Source organism: Coturnix japonica, chromosome 5 (assembly GCF_054131305.1).
Source record: "Coturnix japonica strain WE chromosome 5, WE-NBRP24, whole genome shotgun sequence".
NCBI lineage: Eukaryota > Metazoa > Chordata > Aves > Galliformes > Phasianidae > Coturnix > Coturnix japonica.
This window is the reverse complement of record NC_140667.1, coordinates 33,799,895-33,815,830: the sequence shown is the minus strand read 5'-3', so window position 1 is coordinate 33,815,830 and position 15,936 is coordinate 33,799,895. Positions and strand designations below refer to the sequence as shown.

Below are 15,936 nucleotides of genomic sequence, written 5' to 3'. Positions count from 1 at the left end.
GAATAAAATAGCTAAATGGATCGTGAAAGTATCTCAGCAGATGCTGAGGATGTAGTGCAGACTTCTAGATTAGCTTGAAGTAAAACCACAATTTTCTTCATCTCTTTCACAACTATTTGGTAACAATTGGCCACAGCTTCACTGAATGTGCCAGAGAGACGAAAATGAATCTCAGCACAACTCAAGTTAAGAGTGATGATCAGACAAAAGACTAATACAAGGCACTCCAGACCCTGGAGAGTTATGAGTCATGCATCTACTATACTGAAACACTCATGTGAAGCTGAGCTTTCCAGGAAATTTCCCAAGGGATGACACAATACAAGTGTCCCACTCACGCTGCTTGGTCTGTTTTGAGAGAGGACACTGCAGAAGTTAGAGAAGAAAGTATTTTCAAAGGATCAGCTAATAAAGCTTTTAAGTCACGCAGCAAATAAATTGACAGGAAAAGCTCAAATTCCCAAGGAACCAGCCACAAAAGGAAACAGAAATCCTGATCGCAAAAAGAGCAAAAACAGAGACATATCTGTAGCAGAAATCCAGAGTAAATCTTCACAAGAGAGACATTATCTGATATTTACATAGATTTATTATTATTATTTTAGGGAAAACAAATGAGTAACATAAGTTACTAGATTATCAAATCAGCCCATCACCACAAGACAGCTGACAGCCAGACAGAAGAGACATCTGAAGCAAATAGAAAACTGCATGAAAATGTCATTTCACCTTTGCTGGCTGAGGAAAAAAATGTCCTATGAACACACAGTATAAAAATAATATTCAGAAGTTAAAATATTATAGGCTTTAATCCTATGTCTCTATCATTCGCTTTTGTCAGACCTGCAGATTTATTAAAATTGCAGTTGACAACAGTGTGCGTGTTAAGGGGAGAAGCTTCTGGAACACTCCAGATTATAAGTTTGGAACCAAAAAAGTCACAGATGCACTAAAGTCAAGGAGTGGGGAGAACTAAAAAATATAAAAAGTTCAAAGTACAAAGACAAAATCCTTCATGTACAGTTATACAGATAAAACAGATAAGACACTACAAACTGGCACAGAGGATCTTCGGGGTTACAAGGAATCACTGAATATGAGTTAATTATCTCCTGCTGTTGTGAAAAAAAAAATAAAAAATACTAAATTGGGGCACATCATTTGAAAGATATGTGAAACACTTTTTCCAGTCTATGCAGTAGCAGTGAAGCCTCACACAGAGACCTGTGTCCAGCCTGGGCACATCACTTCCAGAAGGACCCAGATCAATTGGAAGGTATCCCTCAGAAAAGTGAAAATTATTATAGCAGAGAGCAAAAAGAATTTTTTTTTTCCAATATTAGAATAAAATGCTTCTATCCTACAAAGATCCTACAAAGATGACTGAGTCCAACCACCTGACCTTTTCAAGGTCAGCCAGAAGCTAAAGTACACTGTTAATGGTGTTCCAAATGTCTCTTTGAACACCATCCTTTCAACCTAAGCCACAGGTCAAGAACTCAACATTCCAATTGCTGGGCAAGCACAAAATAACAAGACTGTCTCTAACTGTAAAAAGCAAACAGAAAAATCTATTTAAAAAACTAATAGAGGAAACACAAGAAAAAAACGCTTATGGATGCTCTGTAGATATCCTAAGATGTTGAAGCCTCTAATTATATTTTTAAAGTGAGGCTTTGAGGTTAAACTGGACCAAAAAATAATATTTAGAGACTTTCATAAGCTCTAAAATGAGAGATTAAAGCAAAAAGTACTCTTCACCTCAGACACTAGAAGTGACCACAAAATGAGACTAACTCCTGAAATCAAACAGGAGTGAAAAATTAGACTAATGTTAGATCTACACCTAGCTTTGAGATAGGATCACAGGTTAGGAACTTCCTCCTATTATTTCCTCATATGTATATAGGCATATATAAATTATGCCTGTTTATTTATGCTGAAACTACAACAGCTACAAAAAGCAAAATAACACTATTTGATAAAGCAAATTCTCATCTACAAAACACTGTTTTTCAACTTAGTGACCACAATTAGCTATGCATTTTTGTCAGCCATGAAAAACTGCCTGCATGCTGTGCTCATAAAACTCTGCATGGCCATTTGGAACATGGCTTGTCTTTCATATTGCTACTGCCACTGCTGAAACACACCACCCATTGCCTCACTGCTCTCACATCCACTCTCTAGTCTTTATAAACATTTAGTTAATGTCAATTAATGTCAACGGGAACAATTTCTTCTGCATGGTGGAATTCAATTCCACTCCTTTGCTTCATACATACTTTTACTTCAGATGCCATTTTGTTAGACTGCCCCTCTGCTGCCATCTGTCACTCAACAACAACATGTAACAGAATATTATCAGGAAGGCTCAGTCGCTACTTCCATACCACCAACCTCTGTCTTTGATGTCATGGGACAACAAAATAAAATAGAAGGCATTATTTCAGTGAAGCCCTTGTATACATTAATTACAAATTCATGCATATATGAGATGATAGTACTTCGCAGTTTACAATGAGAAAATGGATAGGCCTTATGCTCATCATTCTCGTCATAAACCTAACATACATAAAAATAACTCTTATATTACTGTTTGATTTAGTAACATTATTTTGTTAATGTATTGATTTCATCTGGTGTCTGCATTATAATTACTCTAATTCCATTTACTGAAAATATTAATTGTGGCAAAATGAAACAGCCTGGAGAAAATAGCTTTTTTCATGATGTACTCACAATTATTGAAGTCAACTATGCTCAGATGCAATGAGATAATTGTATCCACATGGACCACTTTTCCTCTTTCCTGAACATTTTACTTGCCTCCAAATAAAGCATGGATTACTGTATTGGTCCATTTATCATATACACTTGAGACTCTAGACTCCGGAAATCTTTCAGCTAAAGCCCTAGAAATACCTAACAACAATTGTTAAGTGATATAATGCAAGACAATGCAAGGATAAACAGTTTGAAATATATCTAAAGCATTTCCATAGCACGTGATTGTTCATACTATTATTTCTTCTTTGCCTGTACACAGCTTTAAAGGCAAGCAAGTTACAGAACTCTTTTTTTCCTAATGTCTCTTTTAAGAATTGTTGGGGCTTTTTACTGCAATTCCAGATGTTTTATAAAAAATAATTTTTATAAAACTAAAAAAAAACATCAAATATTTTTAAAAAGTCTTAAAATGCAAATCAATCATTACAGAAAAAGAGCACTTCTCTGTCAGTCTAAGGTCTGTACACAGGATTGTTTACTTCTTATAGCCTCAGTGCCAGCCCCTATCACTGGCTCACAGTTGAGATAATGGTACATAACTGAGATTCTTTCGTGTTATTCTTCCGTTCTTTTCAACAGTTGCATTAACCAGGTCCTTTCCTAGACCTGAACAATTTCTAGGAGCAACAGCAACTGCTTACATGGAAAAAAGCCACTAAGAATGCCACTAGAATGCTCTGAATGTTCCAGACACAGGCCAGAAAGGGCTCAAAAACTAGCAAAGTCTACCCCAGTTTTCTCAGAAGAACATCATGAGCATAGATCATAAAGAACTCAAGACTGATAACCGTACAACTGCTCTACAGATAATGCTCATACACAGAGTTGTATTTTAAGACAGCTTAATGCCTCAGTCCAAAAATAAACATAAATAAAATACCATTGAGCTGAGTACTAAGGAAAACTATGCTCAGATAAACAGGCCTCAGAATGCACAACTCTGAAGACAGATCAGTCTGAAGAGAGAACATTTGCTTACTAGTTTGGGAGGCGGTTTGCAGTCTTCAAAAGCATAGTTAGTGTGCTGCAGTAAACCCACCCATACAAATGAACATGCACAAAAGTTCCAGAGAATATTTGTTTGAATTCTACTCTGAATTTTCACTAAATTGTTAAAGAGAAGAAAATTTGGGATCAAGAGAGCTATAATTATTTAAATAGAATTAATTTCAGTTGTTGAGTTGATGGGAAGATTTAACAAAAAACAAAAAACAAAAAACAAAAAAACCCACATTTTAAAATTCCATTTTATTTTATTTCCAAGTCTAGTCTCACTAATGCATTTTCTTGCTGAAAAAAACAAAAGAATGGTTGATTTTTTTGACTGTGACTACTCAAATCTTATCATTTCTAATTTCTTACAATGAGTCAGAGACTTAAAAAGAAAATAAGTATTTACTGTTCTATATGTAGTCCCATCTAAGTTCAGCCTTGAACATAACCTCCATGTGACTGAGAGCCCAGGCATTAGAGCTACGCTCTTTCTATTCTACTGCTTCAGGTTTCAAGTAAGCAGCCATGCTTACTAGGAAACAGATTTGGGAGTGTTATGGACTTAAGTCCATTAAAATCAAAGGGAATATTTCTGGGCACTTTCAAGATAACTGAGTAGATTTCTTTCAGTGCTTTATTTGCTTCTTTTAGAGTGTGAATGCATTATGGCTGCTAAATCGAGTGATAAGTACTTCAAGAAAAAAAAAAGTCTGAGAATGATTCTCCTTTGGTCTGTTTTTTAACAAAAGCTGCCAAATACAATACAGCAATTATAAAAAAGCCTTTTGTTTATTTTGTCAGCAGGAAAGCTTAAGAAACCACTCTCATGTAAAAGTGTGCAGTGTTAAACTCAGTCTTACCTTTAGCTGTACTAGATGCACATCCACATGCCTGCTATCAGAGTCCTGCTGGACAGAATAAGTCAGATCCCTGACTCTTTCAGATGTCATTCGAAGCCATGTCTCAATTTCTGGCAAATGAAGAACAATCTTCCAATCAGCCCCAGTGTGTAGAGGAGGTGGCTTGTCATATTGCTGGCCAGAATCAAGCCCTTTCATTACATCCTCTTCCCCATCTCCGTCTACTGTAGGAGTCATGTTTATAAGCATGGGAGACGCATCAGATGGCACAGGGTCCAGATCTTGTGTCCTCATTGGAGAGAGTGCTACATCCATGGCTAACACAGGAAAGTCTAAAACATAATTCTTTCATATATTTCTGTAAAGACAAAAAGAATAGAGACTGCTGTTATGAGACCATATTTACTGGGAAGAAAATAATAATAATTCAGTAGACTAGAAGTAAATGGAAAATTCAGAATTGTATCAGTTTTAGAATGAGTAGATTTTTCAAATTAACTTTCATAGTTACGATGAACAACTTCTTTAAGGAAAAATAACATTAGGACATTTCTCCCACCACAGACTATCAACTTGGAGATAACAGCTTTCATTCATGGAACAATGTGCTGACTTTCAGTATATTTATATTGTAATTGTAGAAATGTCCACAAAATAAACAGAATTTTACTGAACCCCACAAGTTAACAAAGGTCTCATATTTATAAGATATCGCATTAATACATTTTCTTAGGCCTGAAATTTATGACTGAATGAAAAATATCTCAGGTTTAATGGAATTTCTTTTTGCAGTTGCCTATTCAACTATTGGTCATATATGAGAAAAATTTTGACAGTGTTCTAGTTTTATCAGTACTCCAGATCATAACATCACGTGACAGGCTGTTGGGTGTAGAGACAGTGCACAGCACAGCTGTTTATTTTCTAGCAGTCTCATGTGAGATCTAACTCTCCAAGGGGAAGATACACTGAGATGCACAGCATTTCCCAGGAGCCTGCATATGATTTCCAACTCTGGGTGATGGGAAAAGAGCTCTCTGGTCTTCTTCCAGGAGGTGAGTGGTAGAGGGCCTGTCAATAAAGATATGGATGGATTTTCTTTCTCTCCTCCAGTATTTTGTTTCATTTTACTATTCTTAATTATTCTGTATTATCTCACATTCTTTTTAATAAACTACTTCTCTTACCTCAATTAGATTTTTCCCTCTTCCTTTCCCCCACCGTTTCTTCTAGAGGGGGTAAAGGAGTGTCACCTGATTAACTCTTCAAACCATGAAAAACAGCAAATTTTTGACAATTAGTATGTACACTTGGTCAATCTGTTTGTAGGCAGGCTTTGGCTTTGAAATTTGAATTATTTTAGTTTTGTTAGATTAATAACTGTTGCAATACAGAAATCTCTATCAAAATATGTAGAGAATTCCATACTTCAGTGTTAAAATGCATACCTAAAATTAAAACATCTTTTTGTAGGAATGACTTTATTGAAGTCCCAGATCTCTATGTTTTCATGATAGACCTAGAACATTCACTGGAAGAAAGAAAACATTTTGCTCAGTCCCTCTTTCTCTGTGCACACTAGCTACACATAGAAGGCTACAGTAGACATTACACCCAAGGGAAAATAAGAATACATAACAGCATGGAGCCAGGCTTAGAACTTAGTACCCAAAGAATTATGAAAACTTGTAATTTTTTTTAGTTGTAATTTTGGAAATATTCAAATTTGATACATTAGAAATACTTTCATTATATTTTAGCAACTTATGCTTGCATCTCCATAATGCTAAGACCACAAAACAAAGGATGCAGTCATAGAGCTATTACTTTGGGCAACATCCCAAGCTTTTTATGAGTGAGTAAAGACTACAGTTTAGTTTTTAGCATAACAGCAATAAGACAGCAGAAAAGACACCAATGATTTTCACTACTAATTCAGCTATGCTCTACTGAGTTATATTCCTGAGTATTTCTGGTGGACTCTGAATTCAATGACTACTCCTGCAGGAAGTGAGAGTAGCAAAGAAGCACCCAGGCATCAGTCTACTTCTCATAGCTCAGAAGGGGGAAGGAGCCGGGGGAGGAGGGGAGAAGGGAGGAAAAAAAAAGTCATTTACTGATTGCTAGATTTTATGGCCTATCTTGCTCCTATTTAGTACTTTATCTCCTTCACATCTATAATTCCCTCAAAACAATATTTGAAACTGCTCTCAAGCTGGTTAATGTTAATTTAGTACTTCAGAACAGAATTTTCTATCCATGCAATCAAAGGAAAGAATGAAAAATTTCAGTCACTTGCAGCGTCTCCTGCACAATTTCTGACTCCTTCAGCTCAATTTTGTAAAACACTTCAGAATAAGACCGTGCCCAACAAAAAGCTTTGTAGAAAGACTGCATAATATTAAAGTTTCAGTATACTGAACATATCTCACATCCGTCTCTTTTCACCACTTGTTTTTCAACTTAAATGCCATTGCCATACATACCCCAAATATATTTTGTTAGACCAAATTATATCTGAAGACATTTGCCCTTAAATTCTGCTGCTCATAGCATAGTTCTATAGCATATATATCAACTGTTCCATCAGGTAAAAATATCTTATTTTAGGTGTATGCTTTACATGAATTCCTCTCTCAAAAAATGACATTACAGAAAAGTGAATACAGTCTTTATTTTGGTATGTTTGCAACCAACAGGTTAAACAAGTCCACCAAGAAAACAGTTGGGTTCAAATCGCTAAACAATGCAGAAACACAGTAAATACAGCACTCGCTTAGTAGTTCTTTCACACACACACACAAAACCCACTGGCACTCTGCAACAGTTTTTCCAACATGACTCAGCACTACTAAGAACATTAAGGCAATTAGCAAACAGAAATTAAAGCATGCTGTTGAAGAAGCAAACAAAAGACAGCCCATAAGGCATGCAGAGCACAGCTCCAGCTCTGACGCACTGCATTCACAAACAGTACCCGCCTGGAACCTGCTGACCTGGGTGCTTTTACAATCGTTCGATTCTACTCTAGCTCACCAGCACTGCAGCTATACCTCCTTAATCCTAGTCACTCTTAGAGTCAAGTTCCTTACGGCTTTTCTCTCTGCCAGATCACATAGCAAGCTGCAGCACTTCAAGAAAGAAAATAAGAAAGAATTTAAAAATAACTCTGTACTTTCTCTTAAAAAAAAAAAAAAAAAAAAAAAAAAAAAGGCCACCTTACAAAGGTACTACAACACCCTGGCTACTAATTATCAAGGTCTGGGACACCTTTAAAAAAGCCTACACATGCTTGAAAGGAGAAACCGTCACAGCTAGGAGCAACTGAGCCGGAACACCAGCATGCAGACTCATTAGTACGCAGACTCAAGATATCACTTCCTGGCAGAATAAAAAGGCACTGTCAGGCAGCTCTGGTGCAGGCAAGGGAAACCAAAAGCTCTTCCTTCTCCCTCCAACACACGAGTTGGAAAGCTCATGGCTGCCCTGGAAGACTACCAAAACCAGGGGGGAGAGTAGGACCCTCCCAGCTGCCCTGGCCCAAAGAGATGCCAGGTGGCTTCATGCCAGCCCTGTGGAGATGCATCTGGGGTAGCCCTTGGGATGCAGATGGAAAAAGCTCTGTTACAGAGGTGGTAATGCAGGTGCAGGGTTCTGCTGGTTTCACTCTCTGGATCACTAAACATGTTTATGCTGGGTGGGCTCTGACCAGTCAGCAGCCTCAAAGAGAGATGCACTCATAAGGAGCCACCAGCTCCTGAAGATAATAGTTATCTACTTGTCACACCATTCTTATGTACACATTCACATCTGGTGACCCAAGCTGTATATTTTTTCCCCTCAATATCCTAATATTTCGGACATTAATTTATATCAAATATGCATGAAAGCTAAAACTAGCAAGGTAGGACACAAAGTCCTGCTTTAACTGTTCCAGTATTTGAATAAAGTAGCACCAGTGAAATTTATAAAACTCAGCAATAAATGTTGAGACTTTAAAAAAAAAATAAATTATCAATATGGATTAAAACATTTGCTAGGAAATGGATGATTCTATGGATAAATTTATGAACGGATAAATCACACCAAGCGCTGCTTTAGGATCAAACATTACAGTGCTAGACACTTTGTGTGACTGATTTCAATTACTCAGTTTGTTATACTTTCATGAGATGCACAGATAGCGAAAAGTTAGAACATTTATTAAAACTGAATACATTTATTTGAGTTACACTGTTTATGTTCCTAGAGAAAAAAATACTAGGAGAAATAGGTATGGTTATACTTGCCCATCTCAACAGGACCACTATCACAGCTAAAATTCTTTATAAAAATGAACAGCTAAGTCTGGCTTTCTACACTGTCAAATTCTGATTCCACTGGTAACAGCTTTAGGCAGCAAGCAGTCTGGATTTCCTATCAGCCAAATTCTTTTTGTATCTAAAATATCTGTATAAACTAGCTGGCTTTAAACCTGCCAATGAACAGCTGAAAACATATTTTCAAATGTCATAATAAAAGTTCATGTATCAATATTTTCAGGATGTAGCCTTTTATTGACATCATTATCAGTGTAGGAGTGATTTATGACTCCATTATTAAAAAATACACCTCAAACTACCTGTTTTCTATCACTTCTGAAGCTACCATTTCAATACACTAAAAGGATACATTTATAAATTACACAATACAGCTAAGAGCTTGGACTATTTCTTGTTGTAGAAAAAAAAAAATTACAAAGGTGAATTAAGAGTATATTTTTTCCCCAAGTCCCTTATATACAGTTCTGTCTGTTTTCATGGGTACTTATATGAAAGGTGAGAAATTCTGTGTAAGCACATGCGCCCATATGCTTTCTATCTTCATTTTCAGTAAATGCATTATGCCTAACAGATGGCTGATTACCTTCCACTAATCACATAGGCAATCTCGCTCTCCCCTGGTTTTCCGCTCAATCAGATCCTAATGCTTTTATGTAAAACATACAGTGTGTACATCAACCATAATATAGTTCATCAATCATCACAAGCCTTGAAAGACTGCCTTCACTCATTCTGCACTCGTTATTCACATTTTCCTTGTTTATACAGTGTAGTTCATATTCATTCTGCCTGCTATCAGATCATCCAAGTCTTCCTGCAACAGCAGTCAGCTTCTGTCAAACAAAGATTCATTAAGCATTTTAAGCCATACAGTAGTGCAAGCATTGATCAGTGGTGCAGACACTGGGCTGAGTGAATGTTAATGAGTTCTAATTTTTCTTACTGTCACTTATTGTTAAAAATCAGCCATAGGCATTATATAGCCACCTGCCTGTCAAGTAAACAATTCATTTCATCCTAAAAAATGGCAAAAAAACCCACAAAATTTACCAGAAACTCCATCATTAAATAATTATGTCTGCTTGCTGACTCTGAAATACAATTATGTAAATTTTAACATCAGGTTTAATGAGCTCATTGATGTTGAGTTTTCTTAAAAAGATACAGTCACGATTATCAGGAATATATTGCAAATGGTAAGGATTGTCTTTCAGGGAAAGTGTCATCTTCAAATAAGCCACTGGTACATCAAAAACTAAATCATCAATAGCTATACAGAGAGCAACCTGAATTTAATTTCACATTTACATTGTCCACGCTAAACTGATCCTATTGCTAATTTTATACTTGATTTAAGAAAAACAACAATTCGAAGAACTGAATTCTAAGGGACAGTATATTTATTTTTTTAAAATCCATATCATTTTATGAACACATTTCACAAATATTTTCAGTTCAAATAAAGCCAATATTTTCATTTCAAATAGCTGAAATATATGTACAGACTCTCAGAGGGAAGGTGATGCCTGAACTTCTGCAGGGTACGGACCCAAGAGACATGTACAGTAATGCCAGTATTAACACCAACAATAAGAAACATGATTAGACATTTAAATGCAATAGACTTAAACTCCATTAAAACATCCACCCCCAAGGCTTTAATGGTAACAAAGCCAGACCACCAATGACTAGCTGAGATATGTCACCATGGATGCTTAAAGTTTCTGATTACACCTATAAATTAGCAACTATAGTGACTCAAGCAAGCTCTTTTGATATATGCTGTTTCTTTAATGCAAGGTGAAGAAGAATTTAGAACTCACAGATTTGCAGAAGGTATGAAATACTCCAATCATTTACACTCTGAGTAAATGCAGAATCTTACAAGATTGAAAATATGAGCAATGAAATAGCAGATGAAAATCACTAAAGACAAATGTGGTGTAATATGCATGAGAAAATACAATCTTAATCACGTGTATAAAATGGACCTCAAGACAGATGTGACCTGAGAAAGAAAACCATCCAAGTTCCAGAACAACAATCAGCTCAATATTCAATAACAATCAAAAAGAAAAGCAAACATTAGAAGCATTTAGGAAAATAATAGGAAAAAGAGCATAAAATTAATTACATCACTATATAAATCCATGGTACCCAGATGAAATGTTATGTGAGGAATTTCCCTCAATGCAAAAGGAATCCAGTGGAACTGGAAAGAGGGTTCAAAAAAGGCAATGTAAAGGACAAATGGGAATCGAGAATTGCCTCTGTTGAAGCGAAAACTGACCAAGCTGATGCTGTCAGCCTGGTAAAAAGTAACTCAGAGGATAAAGTAGAGATCATCCTAAACTAAACTAATAGTTTTAAGAGAAAGCTTCAGCCATTCTCTTTGACGTGGTTTATACATGTGGTTCTCCAAAGGAGAACCAGAAGGATCCACTTCAAGTATTCCTTTCAAGAACAATTGAGAAAAGACCTCTTCAACAATTTCCTGTTACAGAAAGCATAATGAGGCATTAGAAACAACATTCCTGAACATGCCTCTCTTAAGTTTTCCGTTTGTTCAGTGACTCCAGCTGATTCAAAAACTCCAACTTCCTGATTGAAATACACTAGTGCACATATAGTATTTATAAAGTCAGAATTACAACATACCATAAACTCTCTAAGCATAAATCCAGTAAATTCCTGTCAGAAGTTTTTATCTTTTACCGTCAAGACCCAGAATTTCATAATCTATAGAAATTGTACTGTATTCTACTGCTACAAATAATCATTGGATTAACAGGAGAAGCAACACAGAGCTTTAAGTCACAGCAAGTTTATAGTAACAGCGCATCTTGACACAAACACCAAATTTACCAAACAATGTATAGTTCTTAATCTAGTATCAACTGAACTGGAAAAAAGCTAAAAATATTAAATATTCTTCACTACTCCTCTGAAACTGAATACTAAAATATTCACGCCGAGTCTTGGAAGCCACCATTAGAAAAAAAGGAATACTTCTTTAGAATTCTCTGTTGAAGGAATTATCCAGTAAGTGTTCATGTAAAAACATTAATACTGTGACATATTGTGAACTCTTGTATGAAGCAGCACATAAAATTTATACACTTCAGGCTCATATCATTTTATGTTCTCAGGAAAAAGCAAGGAGACTCAATGAAAATAGTCCCATTAGACAACTGTAATGAGATGCATAAAAAAAAAAAAACCAAACCAAAACAACCCTGCTATACAATACGTACAGACACTGAAAAAATTCCGTAGTGCCACATTCATACAGATACAATGTACTCATCCAATTATATTGGGTTGCAGAGTACTGTTTCCTGTCCATTTTTGATTCAGCACAGGTTTGCCCTGCAGTAAGAATGAGTGACTGGATGACGATGTGGTAGGAAGCTATTAACATTAAAATGTACAAATTAGTCACACCACATTAATCCATCATTACTTCAGAAGCCTTTATCGGGCAGTTGCACCCAAACACCTTAAGGCATTTGTTGTCCTAATTTTCACTCCAGAATGTCAGCAGTTCAAGAACAGGGGCAAGTTTCACACACCGATCCTTCAACATCCATGTGAGTGGGTTTATGTTTCGGTGGGATATTTTTGGCTTTTTCTTTGTTTGTGGTTGTTTGGTTTTTGTTTTTACTTTATTGATGTTTTGTTATTTTAATCTCTCTTGATAAAGTCATGTTTGTCATTTTAGTGGCCAGAAGCAAGCTTAACTTTTCAACAGCTACATCAGTGAAGAGCACAAAATAGATACTCTAGGTGGTCCCTGATCCAAAGTTGTTTCTCTGACAAAATGATATGAAAGGCCTGCTAACATGAAAGACAGCAAAATCAAGACAAGGTTTGTCTGAATGATAATATCTATTTAAAATGGCCTCTAGAATGCACAGAGATTTGCTACCAAATATCTCTTTGTAAAAGAAGAATTTTAAAATTAAGTTAATAAACTTCATAGCAGCTTTCTCCGCTTCTCCCATAAGCATTACTACCAAAGATTTTTTCCACTGGTTTAGAGAGACAAACACTTCTCTTTACATATCTAATTTTTATTCTATTTCTCCCCCAAAACAGGAAAAAAAACAACCTTTTTCCCTCAGGTGGGAGATAAAATAGAATATTTTGCTTTAAAACAAACAAACAAAAAAGCACTAAGAATATCTACTATTTTCACTATCATGTAAAGTTTAAACATAATTTCTCTTTTAAATATAATATTTTCCCACCATAACTAGAACAACATAGCTACTGTGCTTTGTCTCATCTGGGGATTCACAGAACTAGGCTAATCTCTCTGGAAGACAAGTTACTTTTCTGTACTGAGTCACACCAGTGTGTTCTGCAGTTACCTTGGTTTCCAGTACATTCTAATATCAATAATGCATACAGTTAGTTGTTTCAGACATCAGTTATCAGTAACAGGGTACTGTAAAACACTGTCTTCATTTGGGTATTAAATCTTAATGTACTTGAAGAGATGTCCTGTATGCAATTATAAACCATAGTTTGTATAGCTATTTTGCAAACTCTATTAACTTGGATAAAATCCTGACTTTCAATGTTAACTTACTTCTTACCTAAAAAATAGATCTCTACTTGTGCAGTAATGCCAACAATTACTTGGTTCCCTCGCTTACCATCATGCAGTTTTACAAGATCATTTACACCAGAATCATAAAGGCATCTCCCCTGTCTAGTGCAGAATTATTGTTTCTGGATCCTATTAAACGGCAGAGACAAGCTCTTTCTCTCTGGAGACATACCAATACTGTTTTTCCGCATAGAGCCTTCTAGTTTCACTATCATTCACCTCCTGAATAGAATAGAATAAAAAAATAAAATAAAATACTAATACTTTCTCATCATATTGAATCTTACAAATTTTTGGAGAAAAGCTATGATAAACAGTGTCATTGCAATCCCTGCACAGGGTTCAGGCATCTTTCTTACTTGATCTTGCACCAGAATTTTAGCCAAAATTACAAATACTGGCAATTGCAGGAACTTCATTCTTAAATTCAAAATTCAGTTCAATACTGGTAGAAGTTGGGACATTTTTCAGTATCAAATCCTTTCAAACCATCATGTATATTTTTATGGGAACGTAAAGTACCCCAGCTCTGGATATGCAGTCCATAACAGTGATGTAAAATATTTTGATCTCTCCCCCTCCCTCTGATTCCTGTTTACTCAAACTAGCTTTAAGGCAGGCAGTAACATGAAAGGAATGAAAAAAACTGGCTTTCAAAAGGATCTTACAGCTGAACACTGAAAAGTAAGGTGCAAATGTTTCTACTCATTTAAGTCACCCTTGCCTAACAATTTCTTTTACCATAAGGAATGGATGGCAGTCTTCAGCCATTAAAAGTACTTTCTAATGGGAATAGACAGGATTGGATATTTGTGTTTCAGATTATTGGAACCTAACAACTCAAAATGTCATCTTTGCCATCTGCTGCACTTGAGTGTTATGCTTACTTTTTACAGACAGTTATGTTCACTCAGGTTCTTACTTCTGTCTTGATATGAAAGGTACATATAAGGTCAGGTTCCATCATTTCATTAAATGTTTTTAGTCTCAGAGAACCCTCCTAGTAACACAACCAGGGTCTTGTATTTTCATTTTCAAGAGGCAGAAATAATTGTGCTGCCTCAAATATATATAGTTTACTTTATAAGAGTAGCTTAAGAATAATGAATCATACCCCCTTTGCTGCCACCAGCAGGTGGCAAGATATTGACACCAGACAGTTATGAACAGATGAGCTGCAGACTTCCTTATGTGTTTAACACTGACAGTGTACATTTCAACCATTTTCTTAACATTTTCATTTTTTTTTTTAATACTCTGCATAATTCACTAATATGAATAAAGAAAGAAATTCCATGAAGTAGTCCACAGGAGGTGGAAAGAAAGTACATACACAGAACAGTAAGATCTTTATAAATTGAAGATTTGAAATGCTTGGATGACCGAGGTGTTTCCTTTGACTATATTTCAAGTCAGTAATACCTAAATTGCTCTGTCCCTGGAGACTTCCAAGATGAGGCTTTATTAGGCCCTGGCCAAACTGATCTAGTTGTGCATGTCCCTGTTCATTGCAGGGGAGTTAGACTAGAGAACCTTTAAAAGTCCCTTCTAACTCCAAGGATTTCTATGAAATTCGGATAGCTCCAATTCAGAAACCTTTTCATCCTACTACCAATTAAGCACACAGAACATGAAAGGGGAAGGTTACAAAAAAATGGAGGAGAATTGAGAAACATTGCTTCCAGTTTTATTTTAGATTATCTTGTCCTGTGTGACCTCCAAATTTTTATTAAAAACTATAATGGAACAGCATGTATTGCAAATAATACTCTTTCATAATTGTTTGGATCACATTACTACAAGTCAAGTGCATCTTCAGTTTAAAATTATTATTTTTTATCCACTGTGATTTTTACACAGCAGAAGGAAATTATTAAGGGTAGAAAAAAAAATCTTCAGAAAGGTAAACATGCAACTATGAACTATATCCCTGTAAAAACATGCTTAATATTTCTTTCATCCAGAGAAATATTACAATGGAAAACTACTAAGTAGTGGAAAATAACATATAGCCACTTGAAAATTATGTGCACTGTACATAGAGACAAATTATGATGACTTTTAGCCCAGATGCATTTATAAGAATAATTTTTCCTACGTGAACAATCCACTAGAATTTATAAAGCCATGAGCTTCTGCATGTGTTTCCTAACATCCATTGCCAAATTCTGTATATATAATATTATGCATTTATTTATTACATTCAGCTTTGAGTTTGAAAATCGGGACTAAAATTCTACAGTGCTCACCCTTCTCCTGATGTCACCCCTCTCTAGGTTTGTAAAGCCCATCCAAATTGGACTTTATCATACAGGTTTTTTCCTCAGCTACACCCACAATTGCAGAAGAGTATAAG

General features: G+C 35.7%; 1 protein-coding gene across 2 annotated transcripts in view; it reads right to left on the bottom strand.

Moving 5' to 3' along the window:
- AKAP6 (A-kinase anchoring protein 6) overlaps positions 1-15,936 on the bottom strand; it is a 252,582-nt gene that overhangs the window by 199,772 nt on the left and 36,874 nt on the right. For both annotated transcript variants that reach the window (XM_032444905.2, XM_032444906.2), the window contains exon 2: positions 4,644-5,001. In XM_032444905.2, the coding sequence (XP_032300796.2) occupies positions 4,644-4,958 (315 nt within the window). In that variant the 5' untranslated portion in view covers positions 4,959-5,001. The remainder of the gene's footprint in view (positions 1-4,643; positions 5,002-15,936) is intronic.